Source organism: Pagrus pagrus, assembly GCF_965226575.1.
Source record: "Pagrus pagrus genome assembly, chromosome: 11".
Lineage (NCBI taxonomy): Eukaryota > Metazoa > Chordata > Actinopteri > Spariformes > Sparidae > Pagrus > Pagrus pagrus.
Genome location: NC_140195.1, coordinates 11,820,467 through 11,840,501, shown reverse-complemented (window position 1 = coordinate 11,840,501; position 20,035 = coordinate 11,820,467). Strand labels below are relative to the sequence as shown.

At 39.2% G+C, this 20,035-nt stretch overlaps 3 protein-coding genes across 5 annotated transcripts in view; 1 reads left to right on the top strand and 2 right to left on the bottom strand.

Moving 5' to 3' along the window:
• Nucleotides 1-1,585, bottom strand: part of LOC311265343 (uncharacterized protein) — a 31,389-nt gene extending 29,804 nt beyond the window's left edge. For both annotated transcript variants that reach the window (XM_084366902.1, XM_084366904.1), the window contains exon 1: nucleotides 1,495-1,585. In XM_084366902.1, coding sequence (XP_084223028.1) covers nucleotides 1,495-1,538 — 44 coding nt within the window. In that variant the 5' untranslated portion in view covers nucleotides 1,539-1,585. The remainder of the gene's footprint in view (nucleotides 1-1,494) is intronic.
• On the top strand, nucleotides 738-15,481 carry gls2a (glutaminase 2a (liver, mitochondrial)). Of its 2 annotated transcripts, none has more exons than XM_084366905.1 (18): nucleotides 738-1,200; nucleotides 2,430-2,517; nucleotides 4,807-4,928; nucleotides 7,595-7,724; nucleotides 7,811-7,890; nucleotides 8,036-8,199; nucleotides 8,633-8,691; nucleotides 10,908-10,940; nucleotides 11,035-11,093; nucleotides 11,183-11,249; nucleotides 11,366-11,416; nucleotides 12,310-12,486; nucleotides 12,574-12,705; nucleotides 12,805-12,897; nucleotides 13,023-13,084; nucleotides 13,674-13,750; nucleotides 13,857-13,920; nucleotides 14,041-15,481. In XM_084366905.1, the coding sequence occupies exons 1-18, from the start codon at nucleotides 989-991 to the stop codon at nucleotides 14,195-14,197; spliced, it is 1,827 nt and encodes a 608-aa protein (XP_084223031.1). In that variant the 5' UTR covers nucleotides 738-988; the 3' UTR covers nucleotides 14,198-15,481. The 2 variants fall into 2 exon arrangements, with proteins under 2 accessions (XP_084223031.1, XP_084223032.1); XM_084366906.1 differs by lacking the exon at nucleotides 738-1,200 and adding an exon at nucleotides 1,621-1,680.
• Nucleotides 15,482-15,486: 5 nt separating this feature from the next.
• On the bottom strand, nucleotides 15,487-18,587 carry spryd4 (SPRY domain containing 4). Its single transcript, XM_084366907.1, has 2 exons — nucleotides 18,354-18,587; nucleotides 15,487-16,463 (listed from the first exon to the last, which is right to left on the bottom strand). The coding sequence occupies exons 1-2, from the start codon at nucleotides 18,484-18,486 to the stop codon at nucleotides 15,922-15,924; spliced, it is 675 nt and encodes a 224-aa protein (XP_084223033.1). The 5' UTR covers nucleotides 18,487-18,587; the 3' UTR covers nucleotides 15,487-15,921.
• Between the last annotated feature and the right edge of the window lie 1,448 nt (nucleotides 18,588-20,035).

Here is a 20,035-nt window from a genome sequence, read left to right as displayed (position 1 = left end):
TCCATCCATGGTCAGAATAAAAGATTAATAACAGATAAAACCTAGCTAATATCAGATAAAACACACTATCATAGAGGATTTATTTATGCATGATGCAATACCTACAACTAAATCAACAAGTCAATGTCACAGTTTCATCAGCACCCTCATCAATCATCTATATAAACACTAACAATGGAAACATCAGCATGAAAATAAAATGTTTTGTGGAGGTAATAGTAGTTCTGCTACAGCAAAAGTTTTGTAAAGTACTGCACATAAAAACACACGGTACACAGGAAAATACAGTATTAATGAAATGTAAGGAAAAAATATAAAAGTACACAAATGACAGTAAAACTTTTATCATAATCCCAGGCTTTGAGTGTCTCACTTCTGTGGTAACAGTTAAACAAACCTCTTTTCTGGCGTATGCCCAGTTGTTCAAGGCCACACTATGTGAAATACTTTACTAGATGGCAAATAAAGCTTATGTAAGGTCATATGAGCTTCTCCCTGCCTTTAAACTTAATTTCAAGCCTGTGTTCAAATTTGGGGCAGAGTTATCACTACAGTGATTTATGCCCATACAGTGCAGAATGACATTATTAATGTGTCCTTTATACTTTGGATTTAGAATATAATGCTGTCTATGTATCATTGAGTGAAAACGAGCTGATAATCATATTTAGTTCAAGTAGGAATTTAAATTGAAGAACAAAAGTGATTTTCCCCTTTTGGAAACAGCAGCTGCAGGAGAAAGCCACAGCGACAAGCTTGGGTCCAGTAGCATCTGGTTAATGACCCCAGCCTCTGAACCAACGTGTTGTCGGTGTCACAGCCCCGCCCCCGTGAAACAGCCTGTACTTGATCCAGTCTGTAAGACAGCTGCAGCTATTAAAACTCTGAGGACCAAGGGGGTACTGGTCACAAGTATCTCTCGAGATCAGCTACTGGGGGAAAAAATAAAATCCTCTGAATTATTAAAGACTGAGCCCTACTTATCACAATGCATTGCCTGAAAAGTCTGAGGACAGCTAACCCGGGAATCTTGCAGCTTTTTAAAAATGCAGGGATCTCCGCCAGAGTTGGAGCTGACAACATTGTTTTGTCCAGGACGCAACAAGCTGTTTCACTCCCCTGCTGGGCCGGAGCATCACCACACACCCACAGAGCCTTTCATGAGCAGAAGGCCCCTGATGTGGACCAAGGACGCTCAAAGTAGGTCACAGTAGACTGTCTCTAAACGAATACATTTCCATTAATTAGTCAAAATATTGTGTATTATTCTTAATAATTTGACCACAGTATTCCCATATATATATATATATATATATATATATATATATCAGGGGGAGCTGTGCTCATCTCTTAATTCATGCTAGTAGCTAATTGTTGTGCAGTAAAAAACTTTTTTAAGTTAGTTTATTTCTTAAGTGTAGCACCAATTCACGTTTTAAGTTTCACTTTGGTACAAAACTGATTTAATATAACGTCCTTGACTCATACTCTTACCGGTATTCACTTTCTTGTGAGAGATGAGAAGCTCCATACCACATTCATTTTTGTCTGCTAGCTAAATATGAAGCCAACGTTAGCCAGTGAAGGCAGTGAACGGTAGCTTAGCAACAGCTGGGAAAAGGCGGAAATAGCTAGCTAGCTTGGTTCCGTCCAAAAAGAAAAGAAAAACGAACCACTGAAGTAATTAACATTATGTTGTGTTTGTTCAACTCATATACAAACTGAACTGCCAAAAACAAGTGTTAAGTTTAAATTACGTTTAAAAAAGGGTTATGTGAGAGACTTGGCTGGCGTAGTCATCTGAAGGAGTAACTTCGTTGCCCAGCAACATCAGGCTAATGACAAATCCTTAGAAAGTTAATGCGCCCAGCCAAGAAATAGTCCGGCTGCCAGTGAAATCACATCTTGTCTACACTAAACAAACGACATATAATCTGTTAATTGGTGAGCTATATAGCTGCTGATAGGTGAAATTAAGCCTTTTGAGCAGAGGAAGCCTTCGCCCTGTTCCACTCTTTATGCTAAGCTAACTTTATTGTAGCTCTAGCATTTTCCCTGGAACAACACATTTTAAAATCATATTATTCACAGATGTTGTTATTAATTAGCAAGGAGTAGTTGATTACATTTACAAGTACCAAAGACAGAATTTTCAGCTCTCCGTGAAAAAAGAAGAAAAAAAAGAAGAAGAAAAAAAAATCAAATGTGCTCTATAACACAATAAACATGTTTGTGAGAAAAACAAAAACACCTTGAACACTTTGCCTCAGCAATGCATGTCATCGCATTGCACAGTTTATGTAAAGAAGGAGGTCAGTAGCTGGATGTTTAGCCAGTATTTTCACCACTGACCATGTAGGTTTTGACACATTGGAGCCAGTCCAAATGTAAAGTTCACATCATACATGGTGTGTTGTTTGTTTTCACAGAAGCAGGTTGATGTCCAGTATGGAGGACCTGCTTTTCTACACCATCACTGAAGGCCAAGAGATGATCCCGCTCTCCCAGTTCATCTCTGTAAGTCAACAACACATTCACACTTCCTCTGTCACGCTGTGCGCTGTTTTGACTTTCCATGGCATACTGTATGTGGACATACACATCAACACACTCTGCCCTTGGCAGGATTGTATTACCTTAAAAGTACCCTTGACTTTCGTTAAATCAACCTTGGAGAGTGACATTGGAGCCCACAAGAGGAATCCAGAGTGTCTCCAGCTGAATGCAGGGTCAAGTTTAAAAGGTGTTAAAGGATATTCTTTCGTAATACGGCTAAATATAGTGGGTGCTGAGGTAATCATCACAGAGCAACATGCATTTTTTACACTGAAGTTGAATTATTTTGGTGCTTTAATTACAATAAAATCTTGGTTGTACCAGAAGATTCAATGATAATCTCATTAAAGGTATTTCATTTAAACAACAGAACCTATATGAGCTGACTTAGTGACTAAGGTAGATTGTAAGCTACATGCCTCCCTATACATGAGCCTACACATATTATTGAAGACGTGTAAAACTTCTGGGAACTTGTGTCAAAGTTCATTTTCTCAAAACCTTGTTAGGGGCCATACAAACAGTATACCATACCAAGCATATCTCAGAAGATGAACAAGACAGACTGTGTGGCGAGCAATTGCAAACTATCACGCCCACATTTAGCTTCACGTGGTGCAAGCTTTTAGACAGTCACATAAAAAAAGGCAGACTTGGACATCTGGTGACCTCAGTGTCTATGGCAACTCGGTAATTTTAAAAAGCACGCATTTAGGAAAAGAGACATGTGTCAACACAGGTGGCTTCTTGTCACGCCACGGATGGCTGGATGTGTTTGTATAGATGACTGGGTTAGGACATCGATGTTGAAAGTGTTAGTCAATAATATTGAATGTAGATAACTGTAAAAAGTGTTATCCTAACTCAGAGTTAACCTACAGGTTTAATTTTAAAAAAAGAAATAATTTTTCTAAAAGCCAAAGTTGAGTGAAGTTAATACTAGTTACTATAGGATGGAAAATCACTGTGATGACACTTCATTTCAGAAAGCTGGGGACACAAAGCTAATTTGAGGAGAAATAGTGTAGCTCTCAACTTAAAGCATTTAAATAGCATGTTTTGTATTTCTCAATGGACATACAACACCCTGACACACTATAATTTAGAAATTGTTTCATCGATGAAACACCAGAAAATAATAAAGAAAAAAGTCCTTAACAGCTTCCCACAGCCAGCATTTTCATATTCACCAGTTAGCTAGAACCAGTGAATTTTTATTTATATTTTTGTTTATAAAATTACTTTTACAGAATGTATTATTGAAACTTTTCACAGATTGACTGTTTAATTAATCTACTTATTTCAGCTCTAAATGACAATCTGTATTAAATAACAGTTGATTTTAATCATACAGACCCAGGCATATAGGGTACTTATTTATTTCATCAGGTTAGATTTCAAGTTACAAAATAATTGATTTAAAAAAATGTTTATGTTTTTTTTCATCCATTTTTGAAGGCAAAACTGCTCACAGACCTACAGAGAATATCTTCTAAGGCAGCACAATCAATCAAAAAAGAAACAAAAACATTATGGCAAATATCCAGATTGCAAGAAACTGCAATTTTTTTTTAAATGTAAGATATGTGTACAGACCCCAGCAAATGTCATGGCATCATGATAGTAATAGTTCTTACAGTAAAAAAAAGAAATTATGATGCAAAAATGATAATTCCCGCTAATTGTGAAATAAATCACAATCGCAGTACCTGTCAAAATAACTCCAGTATGATTTTTGGACCGTGTTGTGAAGCTCTAACCTTCCCACACAGTCAGTTGAAGGATAAAATAAGCACGAAAAACAATTAGTACAGCCCCAACTTTAGCATTTCCTGCCCTGAAGCCAGTCATCACCCACAAACATTCCCATAACAGCAACAGCAGGTTTGCAGCCATGTGCTTGCCATGTCTGTTCACTCACCCTGTCAGGAGGGTCGTGCACATGGTGTCCCAGAAATAGAGCCGCGTGGTTCATACGGTAACTGTCAGCCCGAGGTGTGACTTGTGAGGGGGATTCCAGTGATCTGCTCTATGCCTGTATTTCCTGCTGAGCTCCATGTGGACACATCTAAGCATTTAAAGTCCCATTACTATGTCCCATCCACACGTGTCTGATATCCTGCTATTTGACCTACACAAATACTGCTGTGTATGATCCAAAGTGTTTATTTAGTGTGTCATCTATAACTTCGTGTTTTTCTCCCCTGTGTACTAATTTGCTCAAACCCACCTCATCTCCTTCCACTCCAGGCTTTGAGAAAAACAGGTTTATTGACGTCTGACCCTCGCCTGCGTGACTGTGTCCATCAGATGCGAAAATCCACACGTGACTCTACTGGGCCCGTCATGATGGACAAGACGCTATTCAGAAGGTGTGAAAAGCTTTGTTTATTTATGGAGACATTGTTATGCAAACCATTCTTCAAATGTGAGTCCTCAACTTTTACCTGCTTGTGAAAAGTAAACAGGACACCCTCTGTATAAAGGGTCATAAAATACGCTATAAAACTCTATCACTGCTGCATAATAAGTGTATTTTTTCGAATAGATTTCCTCCCACTCAGAATTTACATATTCATATTAGTTTGCGATGTGATTGGGATGAAAATGTAATTATGTGTGATGATGTTAGAAAAAAACATCTTGGAAAAAGGGAGAAATTGTACAAGGTGCAAGGTTAGTTAAGGTTAATGGTCTTTTGCATTTACAGAAAGAAGTAATAAGAGAGGTAATCTGTGGTCAGCGCTATTTAAGTCAGAGAGACTGACAGAGACAGGCGCGTTATGGCTGACAGCTGCTACTAACTAAATTCACATGCACACATGCCAACTAAAGCAGTTGAGAGTCCAGGAAGACAGAGGGTCTCCTGGGGTGTTAATGAAAGGGCATCATTCTGGTTGAGCTCCAGACAGTGGCATTTACACGAGTAGACTCAACAGATCTGTTATCTCCATGCAGACTGCTGTCCAAACAGTATCATTTGTGAGCGCAATTGACTCAGTCTCATCCTTCGGCCTGGAACAGTAGAGGGTTACACAGTCTGGTTGTCTTTGTCAAACTTAATTGGCCGTGTCCGACTTTCTTCGCTTGTTTTCTTACATTTATGAGGTTATCCTTTCCACTCAGTAGCTCACTATAAATATGCTACTAGAAGAAGAAAGCGCTATCTCCCATTTTTTTTTAGGAAATGACCCGAATGAATAATGCAACCTCTCTGCACTCTCTTCTCCTGGTGGCACAAAACCTCACGCTAGCATCGCCTTGGATTAGTGAGAGCTGCAAGCCAGATATTTTAGTTCAGAGCAGCTGTGACAGAATGCACATACCTTTTCTTGAGAGCATGCAACACTGCCGACCAATTATAGCAAAGAAAAATCTATACCTATAAAATCTATTATATTAGGATCTGCTGATAGAGGCAGGTGCATTTGTTTACCCTTTTATCTTGATGTTTATTAGCCCAAAGCAAGTTACTCTGAATCCAGTGAGCATTTCACATGAATCGAAATTGATTAGAGTTTAGGTTTTATATAATATTTGTCAGGGAGAAACAGTCTTGAGGCCTTAATGTTTGAGTTAAAGAAACTGAAGTGTTTTTTCTGTATAAATTGACTGAATACCAGAGGGAAAAAAGGTACATTTCATTTTAAGACACAAGGCTTATATTACACAGCCTGTTCCTGCTTATCATAGGCACAATTGGTATTTAGCCATACTACTATAATTATAACTGAGTGTTAGCTAGTTAAAGCTGCTTTAAGTGACATTTTCTTATTAAGATATGTTAAATAGCTCTTTATTCCAACAGCTAAAGAGAAAATACATATTCTGGCATCCCTGTCCACTTGAACCAATCAAGGTCCAGAGTCCTTCTGCTCTGAAAACACAGAGAGCAGGATCCTCCTGTTTGCTGCTATGTCAGGCGTTCATGTGGTGGGAGGAGAGGATGGAGGGGATTGATAACTGCGGACAACAGCAGCTTTAACATTCCCATTATTTTATTTACAAATAATTTTATTTACTCCATGTACATAATGGAGGCTGGATATTTTACAGTTAAAAAATTGACTTTGTTGTTGCTTGTTCCTATGAAAGGGTTGGTTTTTAGCCAAATAAAACATTTCTCACTCACCCTAGTGGTACCTAACATGGAAGCCATTTATTTGGCAGGATTCTTGCCATCATCCTGCAGCTGATGTGAAGGCAATTTTATTTTATCTGCAGAGACAGTGTTCCCATTGCTCCAAACGCCAGAGACATTTTGACATGTCACAGTAGGAAAAGCATCAGCTGCTTCAGCCCCAGGAACACCTGCTATGACAGGTCAAAATATCTGCAGTAGAAAAAACTATCATGACCAGATTCAATCTTTGCCATTTCAGTTTGCCTGTTACATTTTGTTTGAAGGTTTTCTCACTTGTCTCCCTTCTGGAGTCGTGACACGCAGATAGTTGTGTTTTTTTCTTGCAGATGTTTGAGATATCTGTCTTAGAGATTGAAAAGTGAATGAAATCTAATTTAAAAATACTACAGCATGATGTCTTTCCTTTCACAGTGTTCATGTTCCTCTAGATAGGATGCGCTGTTAACAGTTGTTATGGGGACGATTTTTCACCAGATAGTAGTTTAAATGAAAGCTGTGTTCTTCAGACTAACCAAGCAATGTTTGTGGAAAAACGTGCTGCTATTGAGTTCTTTCTTTTTCAAATGTGCAATGTCTTCAAGGCTGAAAGCACCAAAAACTAAATTTATATCGCTGCCACTGCAAATTAAAGTGCGAGAATTTGTTTGTTTATTTTAATTAAAAAACAACCATTAAAGGCAATAAACTATCCCAGAGCACATTATACATTTTGTACAGATGAATCTGAGAAATGTATAATGTGTGCATGTTTTTCCAGCAATTACAGTTCTGTTATGAAAACATAGTGTTTGAAGTACAAACCATAAAACTATTTATAAAGCTAAATGCACCATCTGTTTGATGGTCTTTGTAATTCTCCTCACAACATCAGTTCATTCATTTTTCCTCTCACAGGTGTGTTGGCAACAACATCATGCTGCTAACCAAGGCTTTCAAAAAAAAGTTCATCATCCCAGAGTTTGCAGAGTTCACCCAGCAGATCGACAGGATGTATGACAGTGCACAGCAACAGGAAGCAGGACAAGTAAGTAGCGTACTAACACACATACTAATTCAGTGTCCTCTCATTCATCACAGTTAACACTCACACATGTTTGATCCTTCATGCAGGTAGCTGATTACATTCCCCAGCTGGCTAAGTTCAGCCCTGATCTCTGGGGTGTATCTCTGTGCACAATCGATGGACAGAGGTACAGTCGCATCTTTGCTTTCATGTTTCCATTCTGAAAACCTCCACCTCCTCCATGTGTACTGCCTCACTAACACTCCTCCATTTTTTTTTGTTTTGTTTTGTTTTGTTTCCACACATTTCCATCACATCATCATGCCATGCAGACACTCTGTGGGTGACACAAAAGTTCCCTTCTGTCTGCAGTCGTGTGTGAAGCCTCTGGAGTACGCCATCTCTGTGCACGAACTGGGCACTGAGAAGACCCACCAGTTTGTGGGCAAAGAGCCCAGTGGATTCAAGTTCAACAAGCTGTCATTAAATGAGGATGGTAAGTTTATATTGTAATCAAGATGTTTACCCCAGTTCTCGTCTCTACACAAGAACAAGCAGTGACAGCAATACTGAGTGTACATGTGATTAATCCTAGTTTTGTTAGAAGCAAAACTACAGGAAACTCGCCTTGAGAAATTTTGGCAACTCTTGTTTTATCAGTAATTTCAACAGACTCTGGTTGTTAGGCAAGGTCGTGCAAGTCCTCCTTTTACTGGAAAAAAGGTTCCTGATGGACTTTAAGCTAAATGCCTCACCTTCACCTTCACAATTTGATATTACACACTTCTTAAGCAAACAGGACAGCACTGTGTGTGTTCAGTGTATTAGCTGATGTTACTTCTGATGAAATATCCCCTCTGATCTCAGTCTCAGTTTATTGCTCCTGTGGTTTGGGGAAAATGAGTAATAACGGCTTGTTTCTTGTGCAGATAAACCACACAACCCAATGGTGAATGCCGGAGCCATCGTCGTCACCTCTTTAATTAAGGTAAAATCTAATGGCTTATCTGCAATAAATACAGAATGTACACACAAAACATACTAAACCGCTGACTGTCAGGGAGAGTGAAATCTCACAAAGTATCTACTCATGCCCAAAACCAGGGTCTCTGTTTTCAAACCCAGACCTCATCAAATAGTTTTCTTCTTGAATTATTACTGTGCGGCGTAGCTTTGTGCTGCAGCCTCTCGCTGAGCTTAAACACAGTTCAAATGGGCAATCATGTAAGCCTTCAGAAGGAATAACAAAAAACAAGAAACCAAGCAGAATATTCAGACATGCTTCATTTCCCACCAAAAATAATGCTGTCATTTTTTAAAATCCCCAGCACAAGTTCATTTTGTAGCACTTTTCACTCATCAAAACAAATGCCAAACTTGAGTGCCCGGTAGGACTCAGTTTATTTTAAATTTTCTAGCAAAGACCGTTGTGAAACGTGACACTGCCACTGTTTGCAATCTGTGTGACAGCAGTGCTCGCAAATTGCTTTTGTGAAACATACACTGATCTAAAAGAAGCAAATTGTGTGGTACTTTTTCAGTTGAACATAGAGTACAAAGACAGTATAAAGGCATTTATACTGTCTTTGTACTCTGTGATTTAGAGGCAGCTAGTGTTGTTGTGCAGATACCAACCAACTGAACACCCCCCGCTCACCCTATCCTACGGAGGCAGCTTAAAACGCGAATCATGTAAAAGGCTGGATAAGGACCAAAAAACGTCAATAAAAGTAAATAAAAAATAGTAAACAAAACTGTCAGTGTGTGCCTCCAAAACAATCAAATCACTATAAAAGAGAGGGTAAGTTTTCAAAAACTTGGTCCTGTTGCAGACTAATTGAATGTATGTAGTATGTCTGGTTTTAGGGCCTCCCTGCCAGCTTTGCTTAAAATCCTAAATAAATACCCAACATTTTCTAATGGCCAAGTTTATGGTCTCTGGTTTAAATGGAATGTCTACCTGGAAAACGAAAGGCCCTCTTTTGGGCCAGAGTTTTTTGTTTGTCCCTTCTGGGCTACTGTAGAAACATGTGCGGTGCAAAATGGCGAACTCTGTGGAAGAAGACCTGCTCCCTCTGTAGATATTAAAGGCTTATTCTAAAAGTAAGGGTGATTACAGACCAAAAACATATTTATGAATATCATTTCGCTTTCTGCCCCTAAATCCTGCACACTGGACCTTTTTTAAAAAGTTTTATCTATTGGTGATGTTGTACTATTCACAAAAAATGTGAAGAAACAACATGTTGATGCAATCTGGGTCGAATTCGGTGAATGAACTTACTCCTGAAGCGTGACGTCATCCTTTAGATATCTTATCTCATCTATTGGCTTGTCACCCAGTGCCCTCAGTGGTTAGACTATGGTCACCAACATCTGACTGACTGTGAGCAGTGGTGTCAATATACGACATGAAGAGGTGGAGTTTAGCTGTATGTGGTTGTGTGTGTTCCCAGCCGACTGAAGAGATACTCAAATCTGTAATGATATGTGGGTCAGGTTCAGCAGTGAGGGAGGGACTTTGTGTATGGGCGTGTGTGTGCCTCTGGCCAATCACAGCCCACATAACAGAAGGTGTGTGAGCCACCCTCGTTCGTGTGGGTGGAGGGAGCGGGGGTATTGTTTGTTATTATATTTACATATAATTTATGTACACACTGAGGAGGTTATACACATGAAAGCTTGATGAAAAAGTTGTTTTTGACTTTCTGCAGTATTTATGCTCCAGTGGGAACAGTTGTACCGGCAAATGCAATTTAAATGTCACAAATTTATATGTTTCATTCAAAAACTTGTCGGCTTAGCAACTTCCTGGAAAGACATGAAATCAACTCTTTTATTGGCCATGAAGCCTCGGGTCATCCCTACATCTCACAGTAATCTTTGATACTATCTTTAACCTTTGTAGGTAGAATCATTAAATGTGAATGTGGCTGGCATCCCTATTTGGTAGCTTTACAACCTGGTAACGAGCCTTTACTGGTCCATGAAATTCAAGCACAGCCATAAACACCCCACACCACACGCGCATTGCCACATGGACTGACGGGCAAAAAAATATCATGCACATGTCCCAGCTCGACGCCCACCCAGGACTGGAACATGCTTTGGTAGAACTGAAACACTGCCATCTGTAGGGACTCACTGACTGTTGGCGTTCGTAAAACTGGCATCTAAATGTGAATTTTTCTCCTCTGTTGACAGCCGGATGCCAATCAGGCAGAAAGGTTCGACTTTGTAAGTAAATACTTTTCATTTTTAAACCTTTTTACTTTTAATTTCACTTATTTGTCTCTGTACTGACCCAAGTGTAAATATGATGTTTTTGCAGGTGATGGAGTTCTTGAAGAGCATGGCTGGTAGAGAGTACGTGAGCTTTAGCAATGCAACGTGAGTGCTGTGCTTCAGGAAATACAGCCGTATTGTTTTTTTTATGTCACATGAAATGCAACTTTCTAATACTGGATGTGTTTTTGCAGTTTCCAGTCAGAGAGAGAAACTGGTGACCGGAATTATGCAATTGGTTATTACCTCAAAGAGAAAAAAGTGAGTTGTTGGGGTATTGTGTGATCAATTAGGATCACCTTGTTCAATGATCAGATTTTTTTTTAGAAAAATGTAATATCTTCAGTATGTGCTGACTCTGATCTCAATCCTTGCAGTGCTTTCCTCACAATTCAGATATGATGGCAGCCCTTGACTTCTACTTTCAGGTAAGACTCTTTGTCTTTAACATTGTTGTATTGGATGAAACTCTCACAGAACAGCTCACATTTTTGGAAGTTAAATTAAGATTATTTGCGTTCTTATTGAGAGTTAGACGAGAAGATTGATAGCAAATCATGTCTGTGCGATAAATATGAAGCCACAGTCAGAGCAGGTTAGCTTAGTTAAGCGTATAGCATCCACTATCTGCCTGGTCACGGTGATGACAAGACTCCAGCAAGTCAGTGCACCCAGCCAAGAAATATCCCTCTTCTCATTTCTCAATTTGTACATCCTCGATTCTTTTCTGAGCGTAGGTGGACAGATAGACACAGGAGAAGAGAGAAGTCGAGGCATCAGGCATTTAATAAAATAAGACATCAGTGCTTCAGAGTGGCATTTTAGAGCGTTGTCAATTAAATATGATGATGTGTCACAGCCGCATCTATCAGATGTGCAGAACAGCGTTCATATTTATTTACATTTATTTACATTTAATTCAGAATGTGGCAGAATGTCACAATAATATTATATCAAAGTGAAATGTCATTAAGGACAGCGGTTAGAACAGCACGGCACTACATAAACAGTGATCATCTTAAAGGACTAATACAAAGTATGAATACAAAGGAACATTTATAGAGTCCTGCTCCCACAATTGTTTGTACATTCCAGCTGTATGGCGTGCCTCTTTTCTGTGATGGGTGAAGAAAAAGATACACCTGTGCATCTTGCCTATAGCTCCTCCTTGCTCTTTTGATATGGCACAATTAGATTGATTTCCGGGTCACAGTAGGTCTTGTTGTTACACTTCGGTATTGCCTAAAATGTTGAAGTATTTCTATAAAACTGTTCTATATGCCCCTCCAGTTCAAAAATGTTCTTGATTTTTCCGTTTCAGTTGTGCTCTATTGAGGTGACCTGTGAATCAGGAAGTGTCATGGCTGCCACACTGGCCAATGGAGGTATTTGTCCAATCACAGGGGAGCGTGTTCTGAGCGCTGAAGCTGTCCGCAACACCCTCAGCCTCATGCATTCCTGTGGCATGTACGACTTCTCGGGCCAGTTTGCCTTCCATGTGAGTCAAAGCATTGTTGCACCAAAGTGCAGAATCCAGGCTTCTAGCTTATGTCAATTTCTAAATGAGTTTTTTCTTTTTCTTCAGGTGGGCCTGCCTGCAAAATCCGGCGTCTCAGGTGCCGTTCTGCTTGTGGTCCCCAACGTCATGGGTATGATGTGTTGGTCCCCACCTTTAGACAGGCTTGGAAACAGTGTGCGTGGCATTCACTTCTGTCAGGTAATCAGTCGCCACAGTTTTAATGATTTCTCTTCATCTAATCTGTCTGTATCTGCATTCTTTAATTATTTCCATCTCAATCAACTTTTAATCCGCTAGGAGTTGGTGTCTTACTTCAACTTCCATAATTACGACAACCTGAGACACTTCACTAAGAAACACGACCCCAGAAGAAAATCAGATGATGACCCAGTAAGTCCAGTACAACCATCTCATTCGCGCTAACAAGAAACACTGATCCCTCCTCAGGTTTAAATTAATGCATAAGCATTGACAGTCCACTATCATACAGTAATGTTTACTTCTTGATCCATTAGAACAAATCAGTGGTAAACCTGATGTTTGCAGCCTACAGCGGCGACCTCTCTGCTCTGAGGAGGTAAGTATTAACAGAAACCCTTTGTTTTCATCATAAAGCTTTGACGCCAGACGAATACACAACAGTATACTTGCAGTGATAACGCAATCAATTGACATTTATATGCTACACCTTAGATGGTAAGATCAAAACCAGCACTCCAGCACTTTGAAGTGCAAAATAGTTTTATGGGGAGTCCAGCACAGAAAGAGTCCAGCACATAAACCCCCCATATAATCACAACCTGTTTTCATACATAAACATAATAACAAACATAGATCGTATTAATTTGTAATCTTTAGAGGTTTTGGTAGACCGCTTTTGTTACCTCCAGACAAAGCCAGGCTACCTCTGTTCTTTATGATAAGCTAAGCTGATGGCCTCCTGGCTCTAGCTTCATACGTACTTACAGTAAGGACATGAGAGTGGTATCGATCTCCTCATCTAACTCTATGTAAAAAAAGGAAGCATCTTCCCCAAAATGCTGACTCATTTCCAAGTATGCTTTCATAGTAACAAGTTCTTTACTCGTGTACACTTCTCATGATTCAAATAAATCTTTCCTTGTGCGTTACTTCTCCCCTCCTCCGCTCCTTTGTTACCCCTCCAGGTTTGCCCTTTCAGCTGTGAACATGGAGCAGACAGACTACGACTCTCGGACAGCGCTCCACATTGCTGCTGCAGAAGGTGACACTTCACTATTATTGCATTAATTCTTCAATGATCTCGACTTTCATTTTCAAACAAGAATAAATTAAATCTGACACTGGGGCTGCTCACTTTTCTCTCTCAGGTCATGCGGACGCGGTTATCTTCCTAACTGAAATCTGTAAAGTGAACCCCTTCATGAAAGACAGGTAGGGATTTAAAGATAAAGTTATTCATCTGATATTAAAAGATAAAAAAAGCAAGTCCATCTCCATATTACTAACCATAACTATCCATCCATCTCCATATTATATTGTGTTATCTGTCAGATGGGGGAACACACCTGTAGATGACGCCATGCAGTTTGGCCATGCTGTTATTGTTTCAGTACTGGAAGAGTACCAGCGCGTGTATGCTGATATCGACCCACCGAGCGACACGGAGGAGCAGAAGACCACACTGGACACGGTGAAGAGTATCGTTTAAACCACAAGGGAACATGAGGGTTTGTAATGGAGATGAATCTATTTCATTATGCACCTGAGAGGACGGAAAGGACAAAAGATTATAGAGAGACACGATGAATGAATGAGTTCATCTTAAATATGGTAATAGATGTAGTATAATAATGTGGGAATCATCCTTTAGACTATTGAAAAGCTATACAATGCTGGATTTAATCCCTATTCAATGCATTTCTACAGACTGGGGGACAACAATGTGAACTATCAACAAAGCACTATATAAACAGGCGATGTGTTGCTTGTGCTGAGAAAAATAACATTAATTTAAGCCATGATTTGGCCTTTGTTGCAATATTAATTGTTTTTGTGCTTAGCTTCCGTTAGAAAATGCCACCGAGATGTAAATATCATATATATTGTGCTTATTTATTGTTAAAATATTGAAATATATTTTGCTTCATCAGTATGTTCTTTAATCAGGGGATTTTATGCCTCCTGTGTAATAACTGTATAAATATTCCCAAAGCTGCTTCATTAATTATTCTACCTCAATAGAAGTTGATTCTGGTGGATTTGTAGGAGGATTTTTTAGTTCACGCCAGTTCATCAAGGCTCATAGACCTGATGTTTATTCCCTGCTGATACCTTTTGTTATTTTTTTCTTTCTGGAGGATTTCATCTACCTTTATGAGAGTGTGCTCTTTATTAGTTACTAATGACATCTGCACGTTTCAGACGCTGGAGGGTGCACATTTGGGTTGTACAGACATATGTAATGTACTGTTTATGGAGACCTATTGTGCTTTTTTGTTTTTTCCCTTTCCTCCAGTGTTTTAAAGGTTATTGTGCATGTAAAAGATCTTAAAAGTTAAATAGGTCGAGGTCGGCACCATCAGAAGCTCCTCTCTCCCACATGGGGGAAAACAGTGCTGCAGAACTGGATAGCATGAGAAAACCGATGGTTTTTTAGTATTAAAGCATGTAAAGCTATCCTAGTAGTAACCCAAAATACAAGTATGTACCTGAAAATGAGCAAAATGTTTTTTTCACTATTTGACAAAAAGAAAAATTAGAGCTTCTGCTTGTTAGTATGCAGTGTACTGAGAATGTAACCACCATTTTAAAATGGTTGAACTCTGCTTAATGAGCCTCTAATTCATGTGATACAATGTACTATTGTATTCTCTTTAATCAACTCAAATTAATGTATTTTATTTATTATGTTTCTTTTCATTTAACTCAGTGAAATGATTCCTGAGCATGTCACTGTAAATATGTATCATCCTGCTGTAAATAAAAGAGAAATGTAAAAGCCGTTTTTGTGAAGTTATTTTATTAAACAATATACAGTATGAACATGAGACTGCAAAAGTTTTGTGTAGATTTCAGCTTTGTAACGATGTGCGTAATGCCAGAGTAAATTGCAAGTTAACCTGGCAGTTAAGGTTCCTCTCAAAAACAACCACACATCCTCTTCACATCAGTTAGTCTGAGAGGTAATACATGAGGTACATATAAAGACAGCTTCTGTGATATGATGCCTGAGGCTGAATGACATACACAAAGTATGAACTTGCATTGTTAAGAGTCATGATTATGAACCAACTGGACCATTGGAAATGAACCATCACCTGCGATAGAGCTGTAAATGATTCCCACATAGATACTGCTTCCTTTTTCCTTATAATGAATGTTGCCACTGTATCAAGCCCACGGCCTTTCACGGCCATCACAGTTCATCCTGCTTCACTTCAGGCCTTCAGGCTCCTCCAGACCCGAGTGTGTGAGCAGCTCCCCGTCCCAAAGTCCGAACGCAGGGCACAGGGGAGCCTTGAACTGGACCCTGATGGAGTGAATGATGGAGGGTTTTTCTACGTCCACCAGCCCCAGAAGGCCCGCGTCGTAGTCAACCAGGATGCCCACGCGGTCCGGCTTGCCCACCAGCGTCACAGGAACAATCTTATTGCTGGTCATGGCAAACCACTTGCGCTGAGCATAACCGAATACCCAGGAGGAGCTGTTGGTTCCCACACAGTCCTCCCGGGACATCTGAGCGTCAGCCACACCGAGACGAAACTCTCCAGACTTTTTGACCGTCACCTCCCAGTAATGTCGTCCACTGCTGATCTTCTGATCACCAAACACAACAGCCCAGTCTCGGAAACGCTCGGGATTGTCTTGAACGTGGCTGGGGTCCAGACCCAGCATGCGGTAGATGACGCCGGTGTCTTTCTTGTAGAGGTCCAGACTGCTGTGAGCCGTTCGCTCGTCGAGTCTGAACTGAAGATCTACAGAGAATAAGACGACAAAACAGATATTTTATAATAGATGCCTCCTTTGAATTGGTGCACAAATCTGACTCTTTGTTTATATCTGTTCATATTCTTGATCATCATCATTATTAACAATGTTATCATTTCATTATGTATGTAAAACTCAACTTGGTTCCTCTTGTTACCAGCTCCACCAGTGTTTTCAGTTATGTTTACAGTCACCTTTCGACAGCAACAGCTATAAACATACATGACCCTCTACTATCAACTGGAAGTCTCTTTAACAATAAAAGATCTTGATCTCAGTGAGATTATCTGATGTGGCATTGTGTTTATTAATGTATCTTTAGGAAGCAATGAAGACTTATCAACAGAGAATTTAGGGTCATTTGTTTGCTATTAATAAGCTTCTACGCACAATGGTAAAGTTAGACATTTCAATTCACGATCATTTGGAGATGATTAAAGGAACAAACTCCAGCAAACAAAGTGCATGTGGAGATCAGCATGATAGGAAACTCACAGTGCATAATTTATCAGACAAAACACTAAACTAACTTGTGCTAATGGTTCAGATAAAAATAATTGGTTGATAAAGTATTCAGATCCTTTACTGAAGTACTAAAACCACACTTCTGTATACAAGGCCTACAGAAAGCCTTTGAAATAAAATGTTTTGCAACTATATTGATGACATCAAAGTCAAACATTTCATGGTTCCAGCTCCACAAATGTGAGGATTTGCTCTTTGTAATTTTATAATTGGTTTTTAATCATTTTGATTTTCTTTATTTTTTAATTGCTATTGCTTGGAGAAAATAATAATCATCATCAGAAAATAATCATTACACAACAATACACTGAAGAAGCCTCTTAGATGAGAAGTGAAACGTCTTCACAAAACTGAAACGATACAGCACTCAGAATCCCAATACCCCTTACTCATTTTGAGTAGTGTAGTTGATAATTTGCTCCAGCACAGCAAATTACATAGTAAAATGCTGTTTTTAAATTCATACATGAGTAATTACAATCCAATTTAATTAAATTATGCCCTTATTAAATACACTACTCAAAATGAATTAGGGATATCTTAGTGTTTCAGTTGTTTATTCTGTAATGTGTTTTTTTTATTTTGTGTTTTGTGAATATTTTTGATCCCCAAAAATAATGCGACACATTTCATTTGACTTTTATTGCATATCCATGCACATGTATAGGTGCACCCAAATCCCAATATCACTAACTAGTTTTGAGTAGTTTAATATTGAATATTATAAAGGTTAAAGGTCAGTCTTTCTGGATTCAGTACTTTTAATACATTAAGTGCAATTTAATTCATATTTTCAATGCAGGACTTTCACTTGCAAAAATTAAAATGTGTCAAAGTAACCAGTAACTAAAGTATAGCTGTCCAATAAATGTAGCTTGGTGAGTAAAAAATACAATATTTCTCTCTCAAATAAAGAAGCTGAGTACAAGTACCTCCCACAAATCTGTACTTAAGTACAATACTTTTGTAAATATACTTACATTCACACAGCCACTCCTGTGTAATGTGTTATATCTTTACTTACTATTAATCAAGTTTTAGCCAGGATGTGAACGTATATCACACCACAAAGGGTTTGTTTACGAAGATTTAACCAGAGATAACTCGACTTCCTCAGCTTTACATTGTTATTGTTTCACCATGAATATGTTTTAACAGATACTTTGTTAGTTTAACTACAGTCCAGTTACAGAGTTTGTTGTTCTGAGAAGAAACAAAGAGAAAAGTCCAGAACAATCATTAGTCATTAGCTGTCAGGCTCTGTGTCTGGGGGGGAGCACTGACCTCTGAGCTGCAGCTGCCACCCTCAGCTAACATCTCTTTAGTTATCTTGTATAAAAACATTCACTCACTGTTCCCCGTCGAGGATGTTATGTAGCATCTCCTCTGTGGCAGGCTAACGGCCCGCCTGTGTCTTACTGACAGAGAGGTGACTGTCCGTCCTGCCAGTCGACAGAGGCGAGCTGCGGTGACGGGAGTCGCCATGTTTGTTACTGCTGCTGCTGCTGCTGCTGCTGCTCACATGTTCAGTTCCTTCTGCTGCCGGAGGCGCAGCAGCAGCGCGCTCTGCTGCCCCCTGCAGGCCTGGAGAGGAACACGCAGACCAGCCACACCAGTAACACTCATCAGCACCACGGACAGCAGCCAGTCTGCCCACATTCAAACATTGTTAAAACCCACATAACTTTATTTAAAAAGTCTAGTAGACATACATAATATTTCCCTTCAATTAAATGGTGCAGCCATAAAGGATGAGTTCCCCCCAAAGATAACAATTCAGTCCTTATCTACTCACCTTCATTCTAATGGTCAACCAGGTGAAGTTGTGTCATCCAAAGAACATTTCAGGAGCTTCACAGCAAAACAGCGTTCTCCTAAACAGCTAAAGTAGCTGGGGACTTGTTTTAAAACGTAAAAAGAACAAAAGGAAAACAAATATAAAATGGCTCCACACAGCTCATCCAGCGTAATCTAAGTCCCCAGAAGGCCCCGAATCACAAAAATGATTTGAAAAAAAAACAAACATTATTTACACCCTTGGTGTGCCGTCGAGCTCCTACGCCCACTTCAGACAGGGTGCGTGCTAATGCTTTTACCTAAGCAGCTACAGTGAAGACTCTGGCTGAAAAAGGGGTGTAAATATATTTACAAAATTAAAAGAGGAAATTGTCAAAACTGAGAAGCTGGGACCAGGAAATGTTAGCATGATATCGTACAGACAGTGTGGAGTCAGAAGATTTTCACAGGCTTAAATCTACTTGATGGGAACTAAAATGGAGGAGATTGGATGTGAAGGGGCTATATTGATCAGTACTTTGGAAATTAACAACTGCTTATAAACTTAACTAACTTAACTCTTAACTAAAATAATTGTCTCAAAATTAACATTGTTATCAATTTCCCGATAGATAATATGCTTTATCTTCAGGCCTCACTATACAGCTACTGTATGTGGTGACCCAAACACACTTCCACTAAAGATTGAAAATAGAGGATTGCTTTGCATTTGTTTATTATCATTAACAATGTTGCCTTTTGTTGTATATTCAATTTGTAATCTTATTGTAGCTTTCACCAATATTATTTTATCTGGATCTGTCGTTGCCGTTTAATTTTTTGTCTTTCTCTTGCCTTTTTTGTAAAGACCTCCCCACGATCCCAGAAAATTACCGACCTCAGTGTCCTGTTGCCAGCTGCATAAAGTCTCATGACTTTAATTTTTCAAACTCACACAGAGTTGATTTTCACTGTTTGGCTGTAAACACAAAGCAGTGGGGATCCATACTAAGTGCCAGCTTCAAATGAAGGGAATGTGGGTTAGGACAGTTGCTGAATACTTAAACTACAAACTCAAATTTGGATTTGAGAACAAAAAAGCAGCTTTTCGTCTCTGCAATATCGCTCAGTTAGAGCTGTTCATTGGTGGAGGAGGACGTATTCAGATCATTTACATAAGTAAAGATACGGTACTTGATTGACTGGCTTGGTCACATTCCTCCCTACAGAGCATTATCACACAATCACGTGTCTAAAA